Genomic DNA, 27,980 nt, shown 5'->3' with positions numbered 1-27,980 from the left:
TAAAATCTTTTCCACAGAGTGGTTCAGAGATACTTACCAATTATACCAACAACCTGTTATTGCCACCAAAGCTGTTGCAGCCCACTGGGTGCCTATGAGCAAACTAGAAGAAGATGCCCCTCAAGGTGGACACAGGCCGGAGGGAGCATGGCTGCCTAGGAGAGCACAGGTGCAACCTCCACTCCTGTCCATTGCTGGCAGAGCCCTTGTGCCGTGACAAATGATGACTTTGACCACAGCCACCATTTGCCACCATGACCCTTTCCCCACACAGGTCTTTTTAATTTAAAAAGAGTTGAGCATTTTACAGGCCCACTTGCCAACAAAATTGCAGTGAGGTGGGCTTGGTCTTGCGGCAGGCAATACTCATCTGTTTCTGCTTTTTGAATTGTACCCTGTGACTTCAAGATGCAAAGCTAGAGTTCGAAATAAATAAACCACAAGGAAGCAGGTCATTAAAGGAGCAAGGAAGACATGACCAGGCCTCTGCATCCCTGAGGTGCAGGTCACTGCTCACAGACCACAGTTCTGTGCAGGTGGGAGGCCCTGCAACGTTGTGCAGGCTGCTGACTACCTCTGGCTGGTATGCTAGATTTTCTGAGTGGGTGATTCTTACCTTCTGTTTTGATTCTCAGGGCTGTCCGGACCAGAGCAAATAGGGTGGCATTAAACATGACTGTCCCATCACTGTTCAGAGGCATGTTCATGGAGACCAGACGCTGGAGGGGAAGGGGAGGTAAAGCTGGTGATTACAGCATATGGTTCTCAAAGGACCCACAGAAACAGCATGACAGGAGGACACTGGGAGGGAGCCTCTAAACTCATGGGCATGTGCCCAGAGTGGGGTGAGGGTGTCTAAGCACAAGTCACTGAAATGTATTCAGAACCTATGCTAGGGGGTCTTAGCTCTGCCAAAAGTATTCTTGCCCTACTGCACAGAAAGAGGGAGGAATGGAGTTGGTCCCTAGTAGACCCTTGCTTCCGACCCCTTCCCATTCAGATGCTGCTCACGCACGTGGGTGTGTTCTGTGTGGCAACAAAGAACAGCTGTGTGCAGTGCAGGCATTTGTGGGTGCCCACCTGCCAACCCATATCCCTTTAAAGCCCTGATCAGATAGAGAATAATGGAAGATGCTCATAGGAGATGCAGTGTGTCCTTTCTCCTGTATATTGAAAAATCTGCCTCTATACTAAGCTGGATCGGCAGCCTGCTGCCACTGGATGGGACTGGATAGCCCTCCACCAATCCCTTCCCACCCACCAAGGTTGCTGCCAGTGCGCTGTGCTGGGGGCAGGGCCCTTGGCACACACAGGGTCACAGCAAGAAAGAGCACCATGAGACCTCCACCAAGATGGAGGCATAGGTGGATACGCCGTGCTTTCTCACACAACCAAGTTTAGAGACAACTAAATATTAGCAACAGAAAACACACCCAGAACACAGAAAATTGAACTCTTCAGAAGTCTGATAACAACAAATTCTTCAGCCTGATCTGTAAGAGGGGCGAAACCAGCAGCTGGCGGAGCGGGATTGCACAGGAAAACTAGGTCAGACAGACTCAGGTGTGCGGAATCCAGGCACAGGGTTGGACCTGGTGGGCAACTCGTGGGGAAACAGTGAGGGAGCAGGGCTACAGGTTGACTGTGGTTGCGCATTCGTGCATGGATAGACAAGCGAGGGAGTGGGCGATTGGATGGGAGCCAGCAGGCCCCAGTGGCGAGCGGCAGCGGAGGGAACCACCGATTTCCTGCTCTGACCCCACCTCCACATACAGAGTCATAACCCAGCGATCTAAGTGGCCCTGCCCAGGTGAACCACCTAAGGTTCTGCTCCTCACCCAGTGGCTCGAAACAGCAGAGGGTGCCACCATTTCCCCGCTCTGACCAAGCCTCCACATACTGCATCACAACCCAGCGACCTGGGAGTCCAAGGCTCCGCTCCTCGTACTTAATGGGCGTACAGACCAAAACTGGCTCAAGAAGATCTCAAAGCCCCAGAGCCTATAAATCTAAGCGATGAAGAAATAGCAAAACTCTCAGATGCACAGTTTAAAATGCTGGTGATCAGGATCCTCACAGAACTGGTTGATTATAGCCACAAATTAGAGAAACATATGAAGGCAAAACTAATTGAAATGAATGGAATTGCACAGGAAACCAATAGCGATGAAAAGGAAACTGGGACTCAAATCAGTGGAGTGGACCAGAAGAAAGCAAATAATGGCCAAACAGAAAAGAGTGAAGAAGCAAGAATTCAAAAAAATGAGGAGAGTCTTAGGAACCTCCAGGACATCTTTAAACGCTCCAACATCTGAATTATAGGGGTACTAGAAGGGGGAAAGGAACAGCCACCAGTGGAAAACTTATTTGAACAAATAATAAAGGAAAATTTCCCCAATCTGGCAAAGGAAATAGACTTCCAGGAAATCCAGGAAACTCAGAGAGTCCCAAAGAAGTTGGACCCAAGAAGGAGCACACCAAGGCACATCATCATTACATTACCCAAAATTAAAGTGAAGGAGAGAATCCTAGAAGCAGCAAGAAATAAGGGGACAGTCACCTACAAAAGAGTTCCCATCAGACTGTCATCAGATTTCTCAAAAGAGACCTTACAGGCAAGAAGGGGCTGGAAAGAAGTATTCCAAGTCATGAAATCTAAAGACCTACAACCAAGATTGCTCTATCCAGCAAAACTTTCATTTAGAATGGAAGGACAGATAAAGTGCTTCTCAGATAAGATCAAATTCAAGGAGTTCATCATCACCAAGCCCTTATTATATGAAATGTTAAAGGGACTTATCTAAGAAAAAGAAGTTAAAAAAATATGAACAGTGAAAGGACAGCAAACTCACAGTTATTAAGAACCACACCTAAAACAAAAGCAAACTAAGAGGACAGCTAGATCAGAAGTGAACCATAGAAATGAAGATCATGTGGAGGGTTAGCAACAGGGGAGTGGGAGGAGGAGAAGGGGGGAGAAGGTACAGAAAATAAGTAGCATAGACAGTAGATAGAAAATAGATGGGGGTGCAAGAATAGTATGGGAAATATAGAATCTAAAGAACTTGAGACACATGGTCATAAACTAAAGGGGGGGTAATGATGGGGATGGGGGGTAGGGTGGAGGGGAATGAAGGGGGGAATAGAACAACTGTAATGGCATAATCAATAAAAAAATAAATTAAAAAAATTAATTAATTAATTAATTTTTTAAAAAAAGAAAGAAAGAGCACCATAAGATTCACCCTGGCACCTACTGTCAGAATGTGGTCAAGGGTATTGACACTTATCCATTAGATCACATGGTGTCCTCCTATTAATCACAGTGCCCAAAAGGGTTGTAATTCCTCTGAGTTATCTTGATTATTGATTCTCATGGACAGTGCAATCTTAGAGTGGTCCCTGGAAAGCATAAAGCTCAAGCAGCACCCATCCAGGCCCATGTGAGGCCCCGAGGGACAAACTGCAGCTCCACGCAGGCTGCGATCCCCCTGCTCTTGTTTTCCACTCTGCTTTCCCTAGCATTTAATTTGTGCTCTTCTTTCCCCTCATACCTTCTATGCCCTTGGAAATCTTCTAAAATCTTTTGGTTTTTGGTATGAAGTGGAGGTACAAGTTAGGAAAAATGGAGTAAAAAACAGCATAAATAGAAGGTCCTATATTTCTTCATTTCTCCATTTTCATTGAGTGGATTATCCACAGAGCTGAATTTTTCTATTTTTGTTTCTTCCTCTGCATGGACCTTTGACGTCACTTCACACAACCCCTTTTTGACTTATTACTATTCCAGCATGGAACACAGAATGGTCATAGTAAGAATTACAGAAAGGGGACAAGAGTGGAAATGAGACTCTTCAGCCAAGTGCTGAGCTACATGGTCGGGATTATGGGAGGCAAGAAAGGGCACACAACTTCAGGGAGCACTCCCTCTCAGGGTCATGCAAGACCCCATAGGTGCGAGTTCGGTCTAGCATAACCTGGGATATCTGTCTTTAATACCACGGAGTCACTTAGAGGTCTGAAGAACATGATGGATTCTATCCCTGGTGCAATTTGTGAGAGTTACTGTGATTTTATATACAATTGTGGGGCTTCATGTGCCCCTGAAACTGATCTGTCGACTCTAATGGCCCTGTGGTCCGAGGACAGCACCTTAACCTACCTGTCCTAGTCAGGAAGTTTCTCAGGTTGCCTGGGGCACAGCCTGATGGGGCAGCAGAGTCTGCTCAGAACAAGGTCCTTTACTCTGGACTGGGCGCATAGCACACTGCGACAGGGGGCATTCACTCTGTTTTTCCTTTATCAGGTCTGAGAACTTATTGCTGGAAGGAAGCTTAGAATATATTCTGGTTCAAGCTCATTTCCTTAGGCATATACAATATTGTCTTCACACCCTTAAAGGATCAGTGGACCGATCAAGGTTACAAGACAAATAGGTATCTCGCCTCCCATATTTTTTTCTTTCTACCATGAACACAGGTTGTCTCTTACTTTGCAAGCCACACGGTGAGGGCACAGCTTCCCAAAACCCAGTGGGGGCTGAATCCGCCGAAGCAGGGTCACCACATCAAGGTGTTTGATACGACCCCTGGAAAGAGGGGAGAGAAAGGTCAGTTAGGGGCGCAGTCTTGGCCAGCAGCCCAGGACTTGTGGATCTGAGAGGTTGTAGGGAGTGCCTGCAGGAGGAGCTCTCTGTAGCTGTAGCCCTATGGGTCAAACTCCATGTAGAGTTGCAAAATCACACAGTTAAATGCCAAACCAACAAATACATGTTCAGATTTTAATGTCAAGTAGTTTATGTTCAGTTCAAGGTGGAAAGGATTTTAGAAGTGCAATGAAATTCTCAACATGTACTTGCTGTTTCAATCAACTAACCACATGACCAAAAGACACAATGGTTATTGTCAGCAAAAGGTGATTGATTGAGGAGGGTTTCCTTGACCCAGAGGCAGGAATGGAGTTGAGATGTTCCTGGTCCTAAACATCCTAACTTGAGTACCTACCAGTTATTCCTAATACTGGGATCTTATATCCTTCCATTCAACTGAAAATAGCAAGTATGTTCCTGACCTAGCCAAAGGTGCCTGGCTTCCTATTGCTGGCCCTTGACCCTCGACCCTGGGGTCTGGTACAATTCAGTGTTTCCAATGGATCCACCCAGGCCAACTAACCTATCTTGACCCTGTTCCATAGGTATGGTTGTGCAATCCTCTTCTTTGGCTTTGGGAGTTAGAATTTCCCTCTGGGAACTTACTTGGCTTCCGGGTCATACTCTGCCCAGATTCTTTTAAATTCGTCCAGATGGTGGGGACCAAGGATTGACCAGTCCCTTGTCAGGTAGTCAAAGTTGTCCATGATGACAGCTACAAAGAGGTTGATGATCTGCAGATAACACAGAGTATGATGAGTTGCCTAAGAGGGCCTTCCTGCACACTTTCCACTTGAATCCACTTTGCCAGCAGTGCCACACGTGGCAGAAGCTGACATTTCCAAAGACCAGCTACATGTCACCACTAAAACACCAGCCCCTAGAACTTGGGCTGCTTGGCTACGGACATCACACAGCTCCCCTCCAAGTTGTGTAGGATGAACCCACTTGTGGGCTGGACAGCTTCCCTTAAACCAGGCTGCTGGGTAGGGCTGCCAAGGACAGAGAGGAATGTTATCCACCCTCATTGCCCAGCAAAGTGCCAAAAAAGTCTATGTTGCCTCTAGGCCTCCACAGACACCTCCTCTGTCCTCTGGGACAATGCCACCATGATAATAAGCCAAGAATGGCAAAGAGACATACTGGCTGAAGTCACTCTGGCTCAGGCTTTCTGCCCCTATGTCAGTGTGGTTGGACACTTCTACTAAGTCAGTCTTCCCAAGCCAACTCCTCTGCGGGGGTCACCTTGACCCCAAGCTGTGGGGCTGGTGGGTTCAGGCTGCCCTGAGCTTCATGCTCATTCCCTGTCACTGTTTAGTGCCACCCTGGCTTACCAGGAAGGCACAGAGCATGTAGAAGCTGATGAAGTAGAAGACGGCGAAGCTGCTGCCACAGGGAGTCTCCCCTTCCGTGCTGTTGCTAGGCTCAGACTCCGGAGCACACTTCTTCCCTGGCATGCAGGCCAGCATGATGTCCTGCCATGCCTCCCCAGTGGCGCACCTGGAGCAGAGAGGTGACAGAGCCCAACACCCATGTAGCTAGGTACGCACCTGTGGCTTCTTCCCTGACCCCTTGCCCCTGCCATCTTCCCCTTCCCCACAGGGAACTGCTAAATTGAATCTGGTAGCAGTGGAACAATAAGTAAAGAACAATAAACGAAGCCTAAAGTCCCTGGCTGGTGTAGCTCAGTGGATCGAGTGTGAGCCTGTGAACCAAACAACTTCAGTTCGATTCCCAGTCAGGGCACATGCCTGGGATGCAGGCTAGGTCCCAGCAGGGGACGCATGAGAGGCAACCATACATTGATATTTCTCTCCCTCTCCTTTTCCCTTCCCCTCTAAAGATAAATAAATAAAATAAAATCTTTTTTAAAAAACCCTAAAGTGAGTAGATGAAAGTAAATAATAAACATCAGAGAAATAAATGAAAGAGTCTAAAAATATGATACAAAGATCAATGAATCCAAGAGCTGGTTCTTTGAAAAGATAAGCAAGATTGACAAACTTTTAACCAGACTCATCAGGCAAAAAAAAAAAAAAAGAGAGGACCCAAATAAATAAAATCATAAATGAAAAAGGAGAAATAATATCTGACACCAAACAAATACAAAGGATTGTAAGAAAATACTATGCCAACAAATTGGATAATGTGGATGAAATGGATAAATTCCTAGAAACATCCAATCTTCCAAAACTAAATCAGGAAGAATCAGAGAATCTGAATAGACAGATCATACCTAGTGAAACTGAAGCAGTAATAAAACAAAACAAAACAAAACAAAGCAAAAACTCCCAACAAACAAAAGCCCTGAACTGGATGATTTCACAGGTGAATTTAACCAAACTGAGAATTCTAGAAGCACTAACACCTCTCCTTCTCAAACTATTAAAAATTCAAGAGGACAGTGGGTTCCCAGGCTCGTTTTATGAGGCTAGCATTATCCTAATACCAAAACCAGATAAAGACACTACAAAAAATAGAAAATTATAGGCCAACAGTGCTGATGAACACAGATGCTAAAAGCCTCAACAAAATATTAGTAAACTGAATACAGCAATGCATCAAAATGATCAAACACCATGATCAAGTGGGATTTATTCGGGAAATGCAAGATTGGTAGAACATTCACAAATCAATAAATGTGATTCACCACATAAACAAAATGAAGAATAAAAACCACATGATCATATCAATAGGTGCAGAAAATGCTTGTGACAAAATTTGGTACCTATATATGATAAACACTGTCAGCAAAATGGGAATAGAGGAAACATGCCATATTTTGCCATGTATAATGTCCACCCATAATTTTGGCCCAAGCTTTCAGAAAAAAAAATCTTTCATTTGAATTTTTAATTCGATTTTTTATCTATATTGAGAAACAAAACTGATTATCATATTCCAGGGTATTATTTTACATACAGTTATTATTATTGCTTTTTAGAGTTACCCTTTTAATGTATAAGCATAAATAAAATAATTAAAAACATTTATATACATAAAGAATTAGTGCTACCCATGTAACATGAGCATCCTTATTTTTCTCTCAAAAATTTGGGCAAAAAATTGTGTATTACACAAAGCAAAATATGGGTACCTAAACATAATAAAGGCCATATATGACAAACGTACTGCCAGCATCATACTCAACAGGTAAAAACTACATGTTTTCCCCTTAAGATCAGGAACAAGACAGGCATGTCCACTTTCCCCTCTCTTATTCAACATAGCACTGAAAGTCTTAGCCATGGCATCCTGACAAGAAGAAATAAAAGGCATTCAAATTGGAAGGGAATAAAACTGTCATTATTTGCAGATGACATGATATTGTATATACAGAACCCCAAAGATTCCTACAAGAAACTAGATGAACTGATAAATGAATTCAACAAAGTAGCAGGATACAAAATTAAAATCCAGAAAATTTTAAATGCCAATAACAAACTAACAGGAAGGGAAATTAAGAAAACAATCTTATTCACAATTGCTTCAAAAATAATAAAATACCTAGGAATAAACTTAACCAAAGATGTCAAAGACCTCTTTGGTTAAATACCTTGGAAAATTATGACTCTGAAGAAGGAAATTGAAGAAGATAAGTGAAAGCATATACCACGTTCATGTTTTCTTTTTTATTATGGTAAAATACACACAACAAAATTTACCATCTTAGCCATTTTTAAGGGTAGGGTTAGCGATATTAAATATATTTACCTTGTTGTGCAACCAGTCTCTACTACCCATTCCCATAACTGTTTTCATCTTGTAAAACTGAAATTATGCCTGTTACACAACCTCCCCAGGCTCTGACAGCCACCATTGTATTTTCTGTCTTTATGATTTTGACTAAGTACCTCATTTAAGTGGAATCATAAAGTGTCTTTTTGTGATTGGCTTACTTTACATAGCATAATGACCTCAAGATTCATCCATGCTATAACATACTGTGGAATTTTCTTCCTTTTTAAAGGCTGAATAACGTTCTGGTGTATGTATATAGCACAAGTGCCCATTGGCCTATGGACACTTGGGTTGCTTCCACATTTTAGCTCTGATGAATAATGCTGCTATGAATATGGGTGTACAGATATCTTTTTGAGACCTTGCTTTCAATTCTCCCATCCAAGTACTAACCAGGCCCAACCCTGCTTAGCTTCCGAGATCAGACGAGATTGGGCGCGTTCAGGGCGGTATGGCCGTAGACTGCTTTCAATTCTTTTGAGTATATTCCCAGAATGGGAATTGCTGGATTGTATGGTCATTGTTTTTAATTTTTTTTGTGGGACTACCATACTGTTCTTCACAGTGGCTGTACCGTTTTATATTCCTACCAACAGCACCCATGGTTTCCAATTCCTCCACATCCTCTCCAACACTTTTTTTTAAAATAGTAGCCATCCTAATGTGTGAGGTATCTTGATGCAGTTTTGATTTGCATTTCCATTATTATTAATGATATTTAGCATCTTCCAATGTGCTCATTGGTCATTCATATACCTTCTTCAGAGAAATGTCTATTCAAGGCCATTTTTTTAATAATAAATTTTATTTAGTTACTTTTCAAGTACATTTTTTATCTATTTCTCCCATCCCACCCCCCCCACCCTGTCTCCCCCCTCCCTCCAATTTCCCCTCCCCCAGTCCTCATCCCTGTGTCTTTCATACTTGTTCCTCAAAATCCCTCCCCCTTTTCCTCCCCCCTTAAATTCCCTTCCCTCTCCCCTCTGGTCGCTGCCCACTTGTTCTCTATTTCAGTGTCTTTGTTTTTATTCTGTTTGCTTCTTTGTTTTATTCTTTAGCTTCCTGTCAAAGGTGAGATCATATGGTATTTGTCTTTCAATGCCTGACCTATTTCACTCAGCATAATGCTTTCCAGTTCCATCCATATTGTTGCAAAGGGTAGGAGCTCCTTCTTTCTCTCTGCTGCATAGAATTTCATTGTGTATATGTACCACAATTTTTTGATCCATTTGTTTACTGATGGGCACCTAGGGTGCTTCCAGCTCTTGGCTATTGTAAATTGTGCTGCTATGAACATTGTGGTGCATAGGTTCTTTGAAATTGATGTTTTAGGATTCTTGGGGTATAATCCTAGCAGTGGAATTGCTGGGTCAAAAGGCAGGTCAATTTTTATTTTTCTGAGAAAATTCCATACTGTTTTCCATAATGGTTGTACCAGTCTGCAATCCCACCAACAGTGAACTAGGGTCCCCTTTTCCCCACAACCTCTCCGACATTTGTTGTTTGTTGCTTTGTTTATTATAGCCATCCTGACTGGTGTAAAGTGGTATCTCATTGTGGTTTTAATTTGCATCTCTCTGATAGCTAATGATATTGAGCATCTCTTCAAGTGTCTCTGGATATTCTGTACGTCCTCTTTAGAGAAGTGTCTGTTCAAGTCCTTTTCCCATTTTTTAATTGGGTTCAATGTCTTCCTAGAGTGGAGTCGTATAAGTTCTTTGTATATTTTGGAGATTAAACCTTTGTCTGAGGTATCATTGGCAAATATGTTTTCCCATACAGTTGGTTGTCTTGCTAATTTAATACTGTTTTCTTTAGCCACGCAGAAGCTTTTTATTTTGATGAGATCCCATTTGTTTATTCTTTCCTTTATATTCCTTGCTCTAGGGGACATATCAGTAAAAAAAGTTGCTGCGTGAAATATCTGAGATTTTCTTGCCAATGTTCTCCTCTAGGACTTTAATGGTGTCACGGCTTACATTTAAGTCTTTTATCCACCTTGAATTTATTTTGGTGTATGGTGTAAGTCTGTGCTCAAGTTTCATTTTTTTGCACGTAGCTATCCACTTCTCCCAACACCATTTGTTGAAGAGGCTATCTTTACTCCATTTTATGTTACTACCCCCTTTGTCAAATATTAATTGACTGTAGAGAGTTGGGTTGATTTCCGGGCTCTCTGTTCTGTTCCATTGGTCTATGTGCCTGTTTTTATGCCAGTACCAGGCTGTTTTGATTACTGTGGGTTTGTAATACAGTTTGATATCAGGTATTGTGATCCCTCCTACTTTGTTCTTCTTTCTCAAAAGAGCAGCTGCTATTCGGGCTTGTTTATGATTCCATATAAATTTTTGAAGTGTTTGTTCTATGTCTGTGAAATACACCATTGGTACTTTAATAGGTATTGCATTGAATCTGTATATTGCTTTGGGTAGTATGGACATTCTGATGATGTTAATTCTTCCAATCCATGAACAAGGTATGTGTTTCCATTTGTTTGTGTCTTCCCTGATTTCTTTCTTCAGTGCTGTGTAATTTTCTGCATACAGGACTTTTACCTCCTTGGTTAGGTTTATTCCCAGATATTTTATTTTTCTTTTTGCTATATCGAATGGGATTTTTTCCTTGATTTCTGCTTCTGCTGATTCATCGTTTGTATACAAAAATGCCTTTGATTTCTGGATATTGACTTTGTATCCTGCTGTTTTGCCAAATTCATTAATTAGTTTGAGCAGTTTTCGGGTAGAGTCTATAGGATTTTCCATGTATACTATCATGTCATCTGCAAACAGTGACAGTTTTGTTTCCTCCTTTCCTATTTGGATGTCAAGGCCATTTTTAAATGTGTTTATTGTTCTGTTGTTGAGTTTGGCAATCAGTATTTTTGGATTTTAATTTTGTTTCTCTTTCTCCAGTTCATACCATTTGATTCATTTTTCTCATCTTACTGTATTGGTTAAAACTTGCATTATAATATTGACTAAAAAGTGATAGCATATGATCTTGTTTATTATACTTACTAATTAGTTATAAGTTGTTACGGATGCAAATGTGTCTCTCCAGAATTCGTATGTTGAAGCCCTAAACCTCAATGTGCTAGCATTTGCAGGTGGGACCTTAGAAAGTAATTAGCTTTAGGTCAGGTCATATGCTGAGGTCAGTGCCTTTATAAGAAAAGGGAGAGACTTCCACCAAGATGGAGGCGTAGGTGGAAGCACTTCACCTTCTCACACAACCAAGTTTAAAAACAACAATGTTTTAGCAACAAAAACACAGCCAAACACAGAAAATTGAACTACATGGAAGTCTGACAAAAGCAAACCCTCCAGCCAAACCAGCACGAACAGATCAAAACATGGCTCAAGAACAACTCAGAGCCCCAGAGCCAATAAATCTAAGCGATGAAGAAATAGCAAAACTCTCAGACGCACAGTTCAAAACACTGGTGATCAGGATGCTCACAGAACTGGTTGATTTTAGTCATAAATTAGAGGAACATATGGAAGCTAAACTAATTGAAATGAAGGGAAATACACAGGAAACCAATAATAATGGAAAGGAAACTGGGACTCAAATCAAAGGAGCGGACCAGAAGGAGGAAAAAAATGACCAAACAGAAAAGGATGTAGAAACAAGAATTGAAAAAATGAGGAGAGGCTTAGGAACCTTCAGGACATCTTTAAATGTTCCAACATCCAAATTATAGGGGTACCAGAAGGGGAAGAGGAACAGCCATGAGTAGAAAACTTATTTGAACAAATAATAAAGAAGAACTTCCCCAATCTGGCAAAGGCAATAGACTTTCAGGAAATCCAGGAAGCTCAGAGAGTCCCAAAGAAGTTGGACCCAAGAAGAAACACACCAAGGCACATCATCATTACATTACCCAAAATTAAAATGAAGGAGAGAATCCTAGAAGCAGCAAGAGATAAGGGGACAGTCACCTACAAAAGAGTTCCCATCAGACTGTCAGCTGATTTATCAAAAGAGATCTTATAGGCAAGAAGGGGCTGGAAAGAAGTATTCCAAGTCATGAAATCCAAAGACCTACATCCAAGATTGATCTATCCAGCAAAGCTTTCATTTAGAATGGAAGGACAGATAAAGTGCTTCTCAGATAATGTCACATTCAAGGAGTTCATCATCACCAAGCCCTTATTATATGAAATGTTAAAGGGACTTACCTAAGAAAAAGAAGATACAAAAGGTAAACAGTGAAAGGACAGCAAACTCACAGCTATTAACAACCATACCTAAAACAAAAGCAAACTAAGAGGACAGCTAGATCAGGAGCAGAACCATAGCAATGAAGATCTCATGGAGGGTTAGCAACAGGGGAGTGGGAGAAGGAGAAGGTACAGGAAATAAGTAGCATAGACGGTAGGTAGAAAGTAGATGGGGGGAGGGCAAGAATAATAGGGGAAATATAGAATCTAAAGAACTTGAGACACGTGGTCATAAACTAAAGGGGAGAACAGTAGGGGAGGAGGTGTGCAGGGTAGAGGGGAATGAAGGGGGGAATAGAACAACTGTAATGGCATGATTAATAAAATATATTTTAAAAAGAAGGGAGACTAGAGTTTTTTTCTCTCTCTCCTATCATGAGAGGTCACAGTGATAAGGTGGCTGTCAACAGGTCAGCAAAAGGGTTTTAACCAGGAACTGAAAGAACCAGGACCCTGATCTTGAACTTCCAGCCTCCACAAGTGTGAGAAAGAAATGTTTGTTGCTTAAGGCACCCAGTTTATGGTATTTTGTTACAACAGGTTGACCAATCTAACCATTATTAGTACAGGAAAGTGATTGTAATCTTTTATTAATTTCCCACCTTACCAATCTTATTGATTGTCATAACGTCTTTTCAGCTTGAATTTTCTACTTGGATTAGTCCACTGTTTGCATACAATGACAATTAGGTCTACAGATTTTCATATTTTATTTCTTGCCTTTTTTCTTTTCACAATGGAATGACTGGGGAGGTTCTCTACTACTTTTTATTCCTGGAAAATTTATGTAACACAGGAATGACATACCCCTTGCTACTTTAGTAGACATTACACATAAAAATATTAAATCTTTGGCCTTTCTGAGGACTAAAACTTTGACTGCCTTTCCAATTTCTACTGTGGTTAATTAAAACAAATTCTTAAGACAATTTTGTGATTTGTGCTTTCTTATATAAAAGCATCTACTTTACCCTGATCAGGTGGCTCAGTTGGTTGGAGTGTCATCCCATACACCAAAAGGTTGTTAGCTTGATTTCTGGTCAGGGCACCTAGGTTGTGGGTTCGATACCTGTTCAGGGTGCTTACAGGAAGCAATGAATTGATGTTTCTCACATCAATTTCTCTCTCTCTCTCTGTCTCTCAAATCAATAAACATATCCTCAGGTGAGGATTTAAAAAATAGTTCAGAATAAAAGCATCCATTTTATCTACATTTTCAAATATTGGCATAAATTTGTTAATATTCTCTTATCATTCTAAAAATCACATCCACATTTGTAATTATGTTGCATTTCTTATTTCTGATGTTGTTGTGTCAATTTTTTTAAAAAACTGGATTTGAGGGAGCATTTGAGATCTTGCTCCTGGCATATGTTGTCAGTTTGGTCCCAAAAAAGTCATAAAACAATATCTACAGGTTTAGTTGTTTCTTATGTTGACATTTACTTGGCACTGTCAGCAATGTTGGAAACAAGCCTACCCACGGCCACCCTGTGGACCCGGAGCCAGTGCTAGGTACAAGCAAGGGTCCACTATGCCCTACCAGCTCCCCACTTCACACCTGGTGAACTTGGGTGAGTCTCTCTTGGAACCCAGGGCCTCACTGCTTTAAGCAGCTGGTCTTGACTTTATTTGAGCTACTCTTAGAAAATGCTCGAGGTATATAAGGGTTGTGATAACCTGGGGTAGGGGGAAAAAAGTGTTGCTATTTTTAACTGGATTGCTTACTAAGAGTCTCCACAAAATCTCTGGTGTTTAAATGAAAGACTGAACTCTCTCTTCAGCCCTGAAAGAGAAAGGAAGCTTGCTTCCCCAACCTGAATAGCCAGAGGGGTGATGATAGTTGTTTAGATCCCTGAATCCAGAGTGGCAAAGATGGGTGCTGGGAGTTGCCAAGTATGGTAAGGCAGTTGATCCCAGAGAAGCTGACAGGAGCCTTGGGGAGAGAGACAGGGCACCCTGGAATGGGTTCACCCTGAGAGAGGAACCCAAGAGAGGGGCCCATGCTTTGGAAAGCATTGTGGTTTCAGCAACATCCAGTAAGCTCTCACTGGCCCTTACTTGGGTATTGTCAGGTGATAACAATCTTTGTTTCAGGAGGAAACATTTCCTGTAGGGCACAAAGCCTACAGGGATAGTCACTGCTTTGGCTCATCTGGAGATGTTCACACAAGGGCTGGTTTTCCCTAGAAGTTTGTCGACTCCAGGGATCTCAGAATTAACAGACAGAATTAAGACAGAATTAATCCTCTGAAGCTAACAAGTCCCACAACACTCAACCCACCATCTATAACTAAGATGGCTATCATGAGGATCCTTCAATACTTCTAAATTAATCTTTTGAAAAAGCTGGCTATAAAATTAGGCAGAATACATGGAAAGCATGTTTTATTGGTCTACTGAAGCTTTAAAAAGAGGGTTTAAATAAATTGATTGACCTATGATGTCCTTCAGGTGTCAACCCAATTCTCTGAGGTACTTAAAAATGGCTGTCCTTATTTTAAAGGGGGAAGGTCATTTGGAACTGGACTGGTCAAGAACAGATATAAATTGTAAATGTCTCCAAAGCAAAATCTGAGTGTTCTTTTATGAGCTAGTGCATTCTCCTGATGAAAGGCCTCTGTGTCTGCCTGTGTGTCCATATGAGTGTGTGTGAATGTGAGATAGTTTTCTGCCTCCGGGGGGAGGTGTTGGAATTTTTTTAAAGGCAAACACCTGTAAAGATGAGGTATTCTGAAATTCTCAGAAATATAGAAACTAACTCAAACACCTTTTAAGTTCACACAATCTAAAATTAATCCTTAGTAAATGAAAGTTAGCTTAAGTTTGTTGGTTTAAGTAAAACAGACAAATCTTTATTTAGCCTGGGTTTTATAAAAATAAGTTCATGTTGATAACAACTTTGATATCTATGAAAAATGTTTCTAGAATAAAACGTTCAAGCTAAAGAATGCTAATTGATTGCTTCGTTTTCATCAGATAGTGAGGTTTTCAGGGTGAAAGTCTCAATGCGCACAGAGAAAACGTCAGTGGCACGTGTGCGGGTAAGTGACGGTTGGAAGTTAAAGAAGAAGTCGCATCGATGGTGCTGCTTGGTTCTCTCCTGCTCCCTCACTCCCCATGTTTTGGCTTTTGCATTCCTTTGTTTGTCACAGTACATTTATTTTGACCTTAGATGAAGGAATTTATGAGCTGACAACATTGAAAGGAGCCATCTTACACGATTGCCAAGGTTGCTAACCACTTCCTTTCATTGAGAGCTCCCAGGAAATAAGTACTCTAGGTTTTGTTTCTTGGAAGGGACATTAAAAAAAGACACTTCAATATTGTTGGAAGGCACCTTAGCAGGTGCCTCATCATGAATGGACATTTGCCCCTATCTCTGACACTTGCCCCCACCTACAGCAGACATCAAAGCCTTCTCTAGGATGAGAAGCTTCTGACGCCATAGGTTGCTGACAGCTATCCCAAGATATCACCAAGGCCTGTATACCTATGGATTGGTACTGAACTCAGAATCCATTTTGTCTGATTGCCTTTACCTGTTTGCTAATGATATTAGTCATAAGAATAGTTAAACTTGTTCTATGGGTTTTTCTGTATAGTCTTTTTATGATTACAAAACATGGTGTAAAATAATTGTTAATACACTTCATGGCTTATGTAAATGTTATAGTAGATGTCAAATATAGAAATATGAGACAAAGGGCAAAACTTGGATCACGACAGTTCACAGGATAGAAATGATCTACAGCGTTATTTTTTTTCCTCAATGAAGGCCATAAGAATGGACTACCTTCCATTTACCTGCTCTCCACTTTTGAGAAAAAATTTGGCCTCAACTCAGAGCCCATAGTCGCAGTATTGCCCCATCTCTAATAGTCAACAAGATGAGGTTGAAACTGAGACTTTCTAGGGATGAGTCTTCCTAGTGCTGTGAGACCACACTATCTGATTGAAATGTTGGCCATCAGTCCATCCTGTGGAATGATTTGTGACAAAAAGGGGGGGGGTCTGTGGATATAATAAGGGGAGGTTCTATGGAAAGTAACCTCACAGGGTGATCCCATCATAAATTCCTAGTGGGGCAGGTGTTGGTGGGTATAAATTTCAGGCATATAATTTTTTTAGTAAAAAGTTTTATATTTGCCTTAAGCAAGCCCTGTCCATTTTTTCCTGTGTATCTAAGTTAACACTTTTGACATAAGGTATAACAACCTTCAAAAAAAGCACATAATCATTTTCAGTCAAAGATGGCAAAATAGGTAGAAGTTGCATTCACCTCCTCCCATTACCACATCAAAATTACAACTAAATTACAGGACAATCAGCTTGAATAACCATCTGAAGACTACTAGCTGAACAGAAGTCTTATAACTAATAATACACAGAAGAAGCTAAATGAAGACTGATAGACAGAGGTATGAGATGGTCTGGCCCTGCACCCACATGTGTTGGTTGAGAATCTGGAGGCATATCTCAGCTGCAAGGTCTTCTCTTAAAAGCAAGGGGTCTCAACCCCATGACAAGCTCCCTAGTCCTCTTCTGAGCACCAGTGTCAGGAGCCCACATAACATCTGGCTGTGAAAATCAGCAGCAATTACATCCACTCAGGTAATACATAAGGCTGCCAGAAACCAAGGAGTCCTCTTAAAGGGCTTGCACACAAACTCATTTGCAGGCATTCACCCTGAGCTCTTGCAAGAATAGGGTGGAAAATGGATGCCACAGTTATATAGGGAGAGACAGAGTAGTGAGGCTTCGGAGACAGGGCTGGAGGGACAGCCACTAATGTCCCCGTGTTGAGTCCCTTTCCTGCACTGCAAATGGATGCCATCTTTCTTGGGTTAAGCATGGTCCTTTTAGGGCATTAGCCTGGTGAGCTACACTAGCCCCACCTTGACAACTCCCAGAGGCCCTGCCCTAACCAACTTCCTCACCAGTGTAAGCTCTGCCAGCAGGAACCAGCCTGGGTTTGCATTCCAGAATTTCTTTAAAAACCTTTGAGGAACTGCAGGCGAGCTTGGAGTACAGGGTTGGCAGAGAGGTGGGGTGGGTACCAAACACACTCAGGGAGAAACTGAATTGTGTGGTTTAAGGCAAAGTCTGTCTTCCCACATGCCTGACAGGCACCACCTTTCCTGTATTAAGCCCTCCCTCCACACAGCCAAATCTTAATCTGCTGTAGCCTGATGAATTTACTAGCTCTACCACGATGACTTCCTGAGACCCTACCTAGTGCAAACTTCTGCAGATCCCAGGCTGGTGCAACTAGCTTTGGTATACCCTGACATTTTTGCTGAGTGACTTCAGACTCAGCACTGGCTCCTACTTCGAATCTGTATTAACCTGGTGAATACCATTTTCCCTTACCTGGTGACTCCCTGAGAACCTGCCTCACACGATTTGCATACTATCAGAGGCCCTTTCATTGGCTGAGCTTAATGGACAGCCAGTAGGTGGTGGTGGGTTTCAGGGTTAAGCTGCCTTAGCTTTTTCCTGACATGCCCCAGACTTGGTACTGTTGGCTGCCTGTTTTAGTAAGCAGGTTGGCCCCTCCTACATGTACCTAGGCCCAGCATAGGGAGCACCAACCATGGATTGCTCTGTAGCTTTCATCAGGTAGCCCATAGCTGATCTACACTGGAGTTCCACCCAAGAAATACCAGAATAAACACACCTGGTGACTGGCTTCAGACCACAACATAGTGTGACACAATTACCTCCTATAAGCAGTAAGCAAAAAGGGAGGTCTCAGCAGACACCATATCCCTGCTGGGGAAAATTCCACCTCATAGGGTCAGCCCCTACATAGCAGCTTGTACACTCTGGTCATGGCCAATCTGCTCAGTGAGCTAGCCTGAGGGTCAACCCCATCCACTTACATGGTAATAGCAATCAAGGCTCAACCAGAACAGTGGGGCACACAGAACCCACACAAGAAACACTCCTGGATCATCCAGCATAAGGGGTCCAGGAGACTATGCCACTGGGCCCCAAAGGACACCAATTACATAAGGCCAACATATCAAGACTGAAAGACATAGTAGCTATACCTAATACACAGAAACAAATACAGGGAGGCTGCCAAAATGAGGAAAAAAGGAAATATGTCCCAATTGAAAGAACAAAAAATATCCCCAGAAAAATAAAACCTAATGAAATAGAGGCAAGCAAACTATTAGATACAGAGGTCAAAATGGTGGTTATAGAATGGTGGCTCAAAAAACTTAGTGAGAACATCAAAAACATAAAAATAGCACATAGAAACCATGGAATAGAACCAGTCAGAAATGAAGATTACAATAACTGAAAAGAATACACTGAAAGAAATCAACAGCAGATTAGTTGAAGCAGAGGACCCAATCAGTGATTTGAAAGACAAGCTGGAAGAAAACACCCAATCAGAGCAGCAAAATGAAAAAAAAAAAAAATAAGGATAATTTAAGGCAGTGGCCCCCAACCTTTTTTGGCACCAGAGGCCAGTTTTGTGGAAGGTAATTTTTGCACAGACCAGGGGTGAGGGGATGGTTTGGGGATGATTCAAGTGCATTACATTCAAGCTCACCTCCTGCTGTGAGGCCCATTTCATAACAGGCCCAGACTGGTACCAGTCTATGGGCCAGAGGTTGGAGACCCCTGGTTTAAGGGACCTCTGGGACAACATCAAGTATAACAACCTCTGCATCATTGGGATACCAGAAGGAAAAGAGACAGCAAGGGATTAAGAACATATTTGAAGAAAATTTCCCTAACCTGATGAAGAAAAAAGACACACAAGTCCAGGAAGTGCAGAGTCCCAAACAAGATGAACCCAAATAGGCCCACACCAAGACACATCATAATTAAAATAAGAAAAGTTAAAGCCAAAGAGAGAATCATAAAAGCAGAAGGAAAAAAAAAACCCATTTACCTACAAGAAAGCTCCCTTAGTAATACTTTCAGCTGATTTCCTAACAGAAACTTTTCAGGCCAGAAGGAAATGGCATGAAATATTCAAAGTGAAATATTCAAATGCAAGAACATATAATCAAGACTACTTTACTCAGCAAGGCTATCATCTAAAATTGAAGGAGAAATAGAAAATTTCTCAGACAAGAAAAACCTAAAGGAGGTCATCATCACCAAGCCAGTATTATACATAATGTTAAAGAAATGTCTTTAAGAAAAAGAAGAAGAGGACTTCTGGCCAAGATGGAGGCATAGGTGGAAATACTGTACCTCCTTGCACAACCAAATTTAAGGACAACAAAGATTTAGAAACAAAAACACAACCAAACAGACAGAAAACTGAACTGTACCAAAGTCCGACAACAATGAACCATTCATCCAGACTGGTAAGAGGGGCCAAGTCTGCAGCCAGATGAGGGAGTTCCTGGCAGGAGGAGGTGGCGATTGGCGACCTGGGCAGGCACCAGATGAAAACCCAGTAAGGCTCCCAAGGCAGCTGGCTGACCATGGACACACACTAGCACACAGAGAAACCAGGCAGGTTTAAAAACGGTCAGTGAGACAGACTACGCAACCCAGAACCCCAGCAATGAGAAATAAAGCCTAAAAGCATTGATTGGAAAAACTTTTGGGGGTTGAGGTGCTGGGAGAGGCTCCTAGCCTCACAGGAGAGTTCACTGGGGAGACCCACGGGGTCTTAGAAAGTACACAAGCCCACCCACCCGGAACCAACACAAGAAGGGCCCAATTTTCTTGTGGGAAGCAGCAGACCGAAATCTGAGAGAAAGTGGAACAAATGCCATAGCTCCCTCTCTGACCCCACCCCCAGTCACGACCCAGAGACTGGGCTGACCCGCCCCAGTGAACACTTAAGCTGTCGCCCCTCATACAGACCAAAACATTATGGCTCAAGCAGAACAGCTCAAAGCCCCAGAGCCAATACTTCTAAGCAACCAAGAGATAGTTAACCCATTGGATACACAGTTCAAAACACTGGTGATCAGGATGCTCACTGAACTAGTTGATTTTAGTCACAAAGTAGATGAAAAAATGAAGGCTACACTAAATAAAACGAACCAAATTGCACAGGGAACCAATAGTGATGGAAAGGAAACTGGGACTAATCAATGGAGTGGACCAGAAGGAAGAAACAACGAAACAGAAAAGAATGAAGAAACAAGAATTCAAAAAAAATGAGGAGAGGCTTAGGAACCTCCAGGACATCTTTAAACATTCCAACATCTGAATTATAGGGGTACCAGAAGGGGAAGAGGAAGAGCAACAAGTGGAAAACTTATCTGAACAAATAATAAAGAAGAACTTCCCCAATCTGGCAAAGGAAATAGACTTCTAGGAAATCCAGGAAGCTCAGAGAGTCCCAAAGAAGTTGGACCCAAGAAGGAACACACCAAGGCACATCATAATTATATTAGCCAAGATTAAAATGAAGGAGAGAATCCTAGAAGCAGCAAGAGATAAGGAGACAGTAACATACAAAGGAGTTCCCATCAGACTGTCAGCTGACTTCTCAAAAGAGACCTTACAGGCAAGAAGGGGCTGGAAAGAAGTATTCCAAGTCATGAAATCCAAAGACCTACATCCAAGATTGCTCTATCCAGCAAATCTTTCATTTAGAGTGGAAGGGCAGATAAAGCTCTTCTCAGATAAGGTCAAGTTGAAAGAGTTCATCATCCCCAAGCCCTTATTATATGAAATGTTAAAGGGACTTATCTAAGGAAAAGAAGATAAAAAGATGAACAGTGAAAGGACAGCAAACCCACAGTTATTAACAACCACACCTAAAATGAAAGCAAACTAAGCAGACACCTAAAACAGGAGTGGAACCATAGAAAGTGAGATCACAAGGAGGGTTAACAACAGGGGAGTGGGAAGAGGAGAAGGGAGAGAAGGTACAGAGAATAAATAGCATAGATGGTAGGTAGAAAACAGACAGGGGGAGGGCAAGAATAATATGGGAAATGTAGAAGCTAAAGAACTTGTGGCACATGGACATGAACTAAAGGGGGGAATGGGGGGAAGGGGTGTGCAGGGTAGAGGGGAATGAAGGGGGGAATGGGACAACTGTAATGGCATAATCAATAAACTATATTTTAAAATAAAAATTAAAATAAAAAAGAAACAATTTTAAAGAAGAAAAAGAAACAAAGAGAAACATAAATTTAAATAATAAAATGGAAATAACTACATTCCTATCAATAACCACTTCAAATGAAAACAAATTAAATGCTTTAATCAAAAGACACAAAGTAGCTGAATGGATGAGGAAATAAAGGGACCCACTTCAGATAGAAAGACACACACAGGGTGAAAGTAAAGGGACTGCAAACAGATATTTCATGGAAATGGAAATGAAAAAAAAGCCCAATCCAGAAGGCCTGGGTAGCAATACTTACATCAGAGAAAATAGACTTTAGTACACAGGCTACAGTTAGAAACAAAGAAGGACATTGCATAATGATAAGGGGATCACTTCAGCAAGGTGATATAACCCTTGTAAACATTTATGAGCCAGCATAGGAGCACCTAAATATATAAAGCAAATCTTGATAGACATAAATGGAGAGATCAACAGTACTACATTCATAGTAGGGAACTTTAACACCCAACTGACATGGATGGATAGATCATCCATAGAGAAAAATCAACAGGAAACAGCAGCCTTAAATGACACATTAGACTAGATAGATATAACTGATATTTTTAGAGCATTTCACCCCAGACAGCAGAATAGCTATTCTTTTCAAGTGTACACGGGACATTTTCCAGGATAGACCACATGTTAGGATACAAAACGAGTCTCAATAAATTTAAGATTAAAATTATATTAAGCATCTTCTCTGACCACAATGGTATGAAACTAGAAATCAATTACAAAAAAATAAATAAAACTACCTCTGAAAACCACAGAGACACATGAAGACCAATCACAGGTTACTAAATAATTAATGAGTTTTCAGTGAGATTAAGAAGAAAAAATACCTTGAGCCAAATGAAAATGAAAACACAACAGCCCAAAATCTACGGGACACAGTCAAAGCATTTCCAAGAGGAAAGTGCATAGCAATACAGGCCTACTGAAACAATAAAAATCTCAAATAAATAATAAAACCCTACACCTAATGAAACTAGAAAAAGAGTAACAAGAAAAGCCCAAAGTATGTAGAAGGAAGGAAATAATGAGGATCAAAGTAGAAATAAACAAAATAGAGTTTTTTTTTAAGCAATATAGAAGAATAATGAAACCAAGAGCAGGTCCTTTGAAGAGATAAACAAGAGTGATAAACTGTTAACCAGACTCATCAAGAAATAAGAGAGGACAATAAAAAGGGGGGTGGAAACAGGGGAGGGAGGTGGGGAAGGCTGGGGGGTTGGGCTGGGGGGAAATGGCAGAAAACTGTATTTGAACAACAATAAAAAACTAAGGAAAAAATAAATTAACAAACAACATGTGTTGGGTGAGGATGTGGAGAACAGGGATATTCACTGTTTGTGGGAATGCAGACTGATTGGTGCAGCTCTGTGGAAAGCTGTATGGAGGGTCTTCAAAGGATGAAGAATGAAATTGCCTTATTACTTCTGGGTATATGTTTGAAGAAACCCAAACCACAAATTTTTTAAAAGATTTTATTTATTTAGTTTTAGAGAAAGGGGTTATTTAGGAAGGAGAAAGAGAGGGAGAGAAACATCAATGTGTGGTTGCCTCTTGTGTGCCTCTCACTGGAGACCTGGCCTACAACCCAGACATGTGCCCTGACTGGGAATCAACTGAACTGGTGGCCCTTTGATTTGCAGGCCCACACTCAATCCACTGAGCCACACTAGGCAGGGCCCAAAACACTAATTTGAAAAGATATGTGCACCCTTATGTTCATTGTAGGGTTATTAACAATAGCTAAGACATGGAAGCAACCCAAGTGTCCATCCACAGATGATTAGATATACAATGGAATATTACTTGGCCATAAAAAGAATGAAACCTTACTATTTGCAACAGCATGGGTGAACCTATTATGCTAAGGAACATAAGTCAGACAGAGAAAGACAAATACCATATGGTTTCACTTATGTGCAGATCCAACATAAACAAATGAAACAGAATCAGACTCATATACATGGAAAACAAACTTATGGTTTCCAGGGTAGGGCTGTTGGGGGCTGGGTCAAAAAAAGGAAGGTAGAAATAAATCCAAATTGGCAGTTACAAAACAGTCATGACGATGCCAAGTGCAGCACAGGGAATATAGTCAATAACGTTGTAATGACTTGTATGGTGCCGGGTGAGTACATGAAACAGTAGGGGGAACACTTTGTAAATTATATGAATTGACTGTCCAACCACTATGTTGTATACCTAAAACTAATGTCAAATAATATTGAATGTTAGGTATAATTGAAAAATAAAATTAATTTTTAAAAAGCACATAATCTTGTTAACTATCCTGTAACCCAATTCCCGCCCTGCTTTTTCCTGTCTCCATGTAATGCTCCCTAAACTTCCTCCTTAATTTCAAATGAATAAAAGGAGCTGGAAAATTTTTATTCTTGGGAGCATTTGAGGTCTTGATCCCTGGCATGTGTCATCAGTTGGGCTCAAATAAACTCTTCAAAAATTCTGAAAATATTTGGGTTGATGAAAGTTTGTCTATTCATTGCCCTTTTCAAAGAATTAGTTTTAGACTTTATTGATATATTTTTTAAATATTTTATTAATTTCTTTTATCTTAATAAATGCATTCCTTCATCCTTTAGGGTAATTTTGCTATTCTTTTCCCATATATTAGTTTAATTGTTGTAAACTTTTAGAAATAAATTAATTTTGGCTCTGAATGTTTCTTTTGTAATTATTGGTGCAGCTCATAAATTTAAGATATTGCTCTCTCACTCTCATTTCTAAGTAGTTTGTAGCTTCAGCTCTGAGTTATTTAGATGAGATCGGGCGTGTTCAGGGTGGTATGGCCATAGACCAGCTCTGAGTTATTTAGAATACTGACTCAAAATAATTAGTGAGTACATTTTGGAGGGACTTCTAATTTTATGGTTACTTTTTAATTTTTGGTGTTTCAAAGTCAGAGAAGTTTTAGACCTTACTAAATTTTTCTTTTGGCTTAAATCTTGGCTAATTTTTGTGAATATTTCTGGATGCTTAAAAAGACAGTGGGATTTTTTGCTATTTACTGAATACAAATTTATTCAGTTAAGTTTGTTAATTGTGTTATTTGAATGCTCTATTTGGTCTGCCATTCTCTGCATGCTGCATGGAAGTCTCCTACCATGCATGTGTTCATTTCCCCCTTAGGGTTCCATCAGTGTCTCACTGACATGTTTCCAAATACAGTGTCAGATGCATGTAGTTTTAGAGTTATTATATATTCCTGGTGGATTCTATCTTTTTTTTGTAGATATTTAATATCCCTCTTTGTCCTGTTTAATGCCTTTCACCTAGAGTTTCATTTCTACTGATACTATTACTGCTACACCCATGTTTTTTGGTAAGCATTGCCAAAGATATGGAAGATTCTTTTTCTGTTCCTTTGTTTTTCTTTTCTTTATTTTATTTTATTTTTTTATTGATTATGCTGTTACAGTTGTTCTATTCCCCCTTTATTCCCCTCCACCCTACCCCCCATCCCCACCATCACCCCCCCCTTTAGTTTATGACCATGTGTCTCAAGTCCTTTAGATTCTATATTTCCCATGCTATTCTTGCCCCCCATCTATTTTCTATCTACTGTCTATGCTACTTATTTTCTGTACCTTCTCCCCCCTTCTCCTCCTCCCACTCCCCTGTTGCTAACCCTCCTTGAGATCTTCATTTCTATGTTTCCACTCCTGATCTAGCTGTCCTTTTAGTTTGCTTTCGTTTTAGGTGTGGTTGTTAATAACTGTGAGTTTGTTGTCCTTTCACTGTTCATGTTTCTTTAACTTCTTTTTTCTTAGATAAGTCCCTTTAACATTTCCTATAATAAGGGCTTGGTGATGATGAACTCCTTGAATTTGATCTTATCTGAGAAGCACCTTATCTGTCCTTCCATTTTAAATGAAAGTTTTGCTGGATAGAGCAATCTTGGTTGTAGGTCTTTAGATTTCATGATTTGGAATACCTCTTTCCAGCCCCTTCTTGCCTGTAAGGTCTCTTTTGAGAAATCCGCTGACAGTCTGATGGGGACTCCTTTGTAGGTGACTGTCCCCTTATCTCTTGCTGCTTCTAGGATTCTCTCCTTCATTTTAATCTTGGCTAATGTAATTATGATGTGCCTTGGTGTGTTCCTTCTTGGGTCCAAGTTCTTTGGGACTCTCTGAGCTTCCTGGATTTCCTGGAATTCTATTTCCTTTGCCAGATTGGGGAAATTCTCCTTTATTATTTGTTCAAATAAGTGTTCCACTGGTGGCTGTGCCTTTCCCCCTTCTGGTACCCCTATAATTCGGATGTTGGAGCGTTTAAAGATGTCCTGGAGGTTCCTAAGACTCTCCTCATTTCTTTGAATTCTTGCTTCTTGACTCTTTTCTGTTTGGCCATTATTTGCTTTCTTCTGGTCCACTCCATTGATTTGAGTCCCAGTTTCCTTTTCATTGCTATTGGTGTCCTTTGCAATTCCATTCATTTCAATTAGTTTTGCCTTCATATATTTGTCTAATTTGTCAGTATAATCAACCAGTTCTGTGAGGATCCTGATCACCAATGTTTTAAACTGTGCGTCTGTGAGTTTTGTTATTTCTTCATCACTTAGATTTATTGGCTCTGGGGCTCTGAGATCCTCCTGCGCCATTCTTGGTCTGTTTCGGGCCCTTTAAGTGTGAGAAGCGGGGCCTTGGATTCCCAGGTCACTGGGTTGTGACGCTGTATGTGGGGGCGTGGCCAGAGCGGGGAAATGGCGACCCCCTCTGCTGCTTCTCACAGCTGGGTGCGGAGGAGCAGTGCCTTAGGCGGTTCACCTGGGCCGGGCCACTCAGAGTCGCTGGGTTATGACGCTGTATGTGGAGGTGGGGTCAGAGCAGGGAAATGGTGGCGCCCTCCACTGCTGCTTGCCGTGGGGACCTGCCGGCCCGGTCCAACCGCCTACTCCCTCGCCTGTCCACCCTCGCACAAATGCGCGACCTCAGTCAACACGCAGCCCCAGCCCGGCTGTCTCCCCCGCGGTCGCTCTCCTGGTTGCTCACTGGGTCTCTCACCAGGTCTGACCCTGCGCCTGGATTCTGCGGGCCTGAGTGTGTCTGGCCGAGTCCTCCTGTGCAACCCTGCCCAGCCAGCTGCTGGTTTCGCCCCTTACCGGTCAGGCTGAAGAATTTGTTGTTAACGGACTTCTGAAAAGTTCAATTTCTGTGTTCTGGCTGTGTTTTCTGTTGCTAATATTTAGTTTTCTCTAATCTTGGTTGTGTGAGAAGGCACGGCACATCCACCTATGCCTCCATCTTGGCGGAAGTCCTGTTTTTATTTTCTTTAGGTCATTTTATTTTACTCTACCTATTATAAACAGGCCAGAGTTAGATTTCTTAGAGCCAATATTAGAATCTCTATATTTTAATTGAGAAATTAAATTTTTCATGGTTATTAATCTTTGTTCTGATTCCTGCCATCTTATTTGATGTTCTCATTTTCTTTCCTCCATCCGTTTATTCCTTCTTTCCTTTCTTTTTCTTTCCTTTCATTCTTCTTTTGCTTTTCTGTCTTTTTGCTGAGTTGCTGTAGTTTTCTTTGTCCATTTTCTCCTCCAGTGATTTAGAATGTACATATTCCATTTCCATTTTTCTTTGTCAGTTGAATCTCATCTGCTTTCTTCCACTTAGGAATTCCTCAATATTTCTAATAGCACCCTTTCATGTTTTGATTTTTATTCCTAATACTGTGATTTTTAAAAAATATTTTTTAATTTATTTTCAGAGAGAGGGGAAGGGAAGGAGAAAGAGAGGGAGAGAAACATCAATGTGTGGTTGCCTCTCATGTGTCCCCCACTGGGAACTGGCCTGCAACCCAGGCATGTGCCCTGACTGGGAATCAAACCGTGATTGCATGGTTTGCAGGCTTGCACTCAATCCACTGAGCTACGCCAGCCAGGGCTGTGATGGTTTTTTAAAAAATATCTTGTCATCAAGAACTTTAGAAAAGGAGGGGATATAGACTTATATGCTTGCTCTGCTATCTGGTCCTAATTCCCTATTTAAGTGCTACACAGGCTCCAGTGTTGTTAAATTGCAGTCAACAATGGCCTTTGTGTTCTCATGGCTTACAGTCCAAGAGAGGTGGTGATGTCAGACTGATATGTAATGGCCCTGCCATTTTGCTGTATTTCAGTAGTAATGAGGCTTGGGCTTGGGTGGGAAGAAAGGATTCTTTAGGACATGGTCAAGATGTGGCTCTCTGAGAGAGGATCTTGGATCTTCTGGAAAGGAACCCCAGG

At 41.3% G+C, this 27,980-nt stretch overlaps 1 protein-coding gene across 18 annotated transcripts in view; it reads right to left on the bottom strand.

Annotated features, from left to right (window-relative positions):
• Window positions 1–27,980, bottom strand: part of CACNA1C (calcium voltage-gated channel subunit alpha1 C) — a 657,076-nt gene that overhangs the window by 26,612 nt on the left and 602,484 nt on the right. For all 18 annotated transcript variants that reach the window (XM_053662750.1, XM_053662779.1, XM_053662780.1 and 15 more), the window contains 4 exons: window positions 5,983–6,148; window positions 5,255–5,382; window positions 4,492–4,588; window positions 617–719 (listed from right to left, as the gene is read on the bottom strand). In XM_053662750.1, the coding sequence (XP_053518725.1) occupies window positions 617–719; window positions 4,492–4,588; window positions 5,255–5,382; window positions 5,983–6,148 (494 nt within the window). The remainder of the gene's footprint in view (window positions 1–616; window positions 720–4,491; window positions 4,589–5,254; window positions 5,383–5,982; window positions 6,149–27,980) is intronic.

The sequence above is a fragment of the Artibeus jamaicensis genome, unplaced genomic scaffold (assembly GCF_021234435.1).
Source record: "Artibeus jamaicensis isolate MK-2021 breed Jamaican fruit bat unplaced genomic scaffold, CSHL_Jam_final contig_1028, whole genome shotgun sequence".
NCBI classification, from domain to species: domain Eukaryota; kingdom Metazoa; phylum Chordata; class Mammalia; order Chiroptera; family Phyllostomidae; genus Artibeus; species Artibeus jamaicensis.
This window is presented reverse-complemented; position numbering and strand designations above follow the sequence as displayed.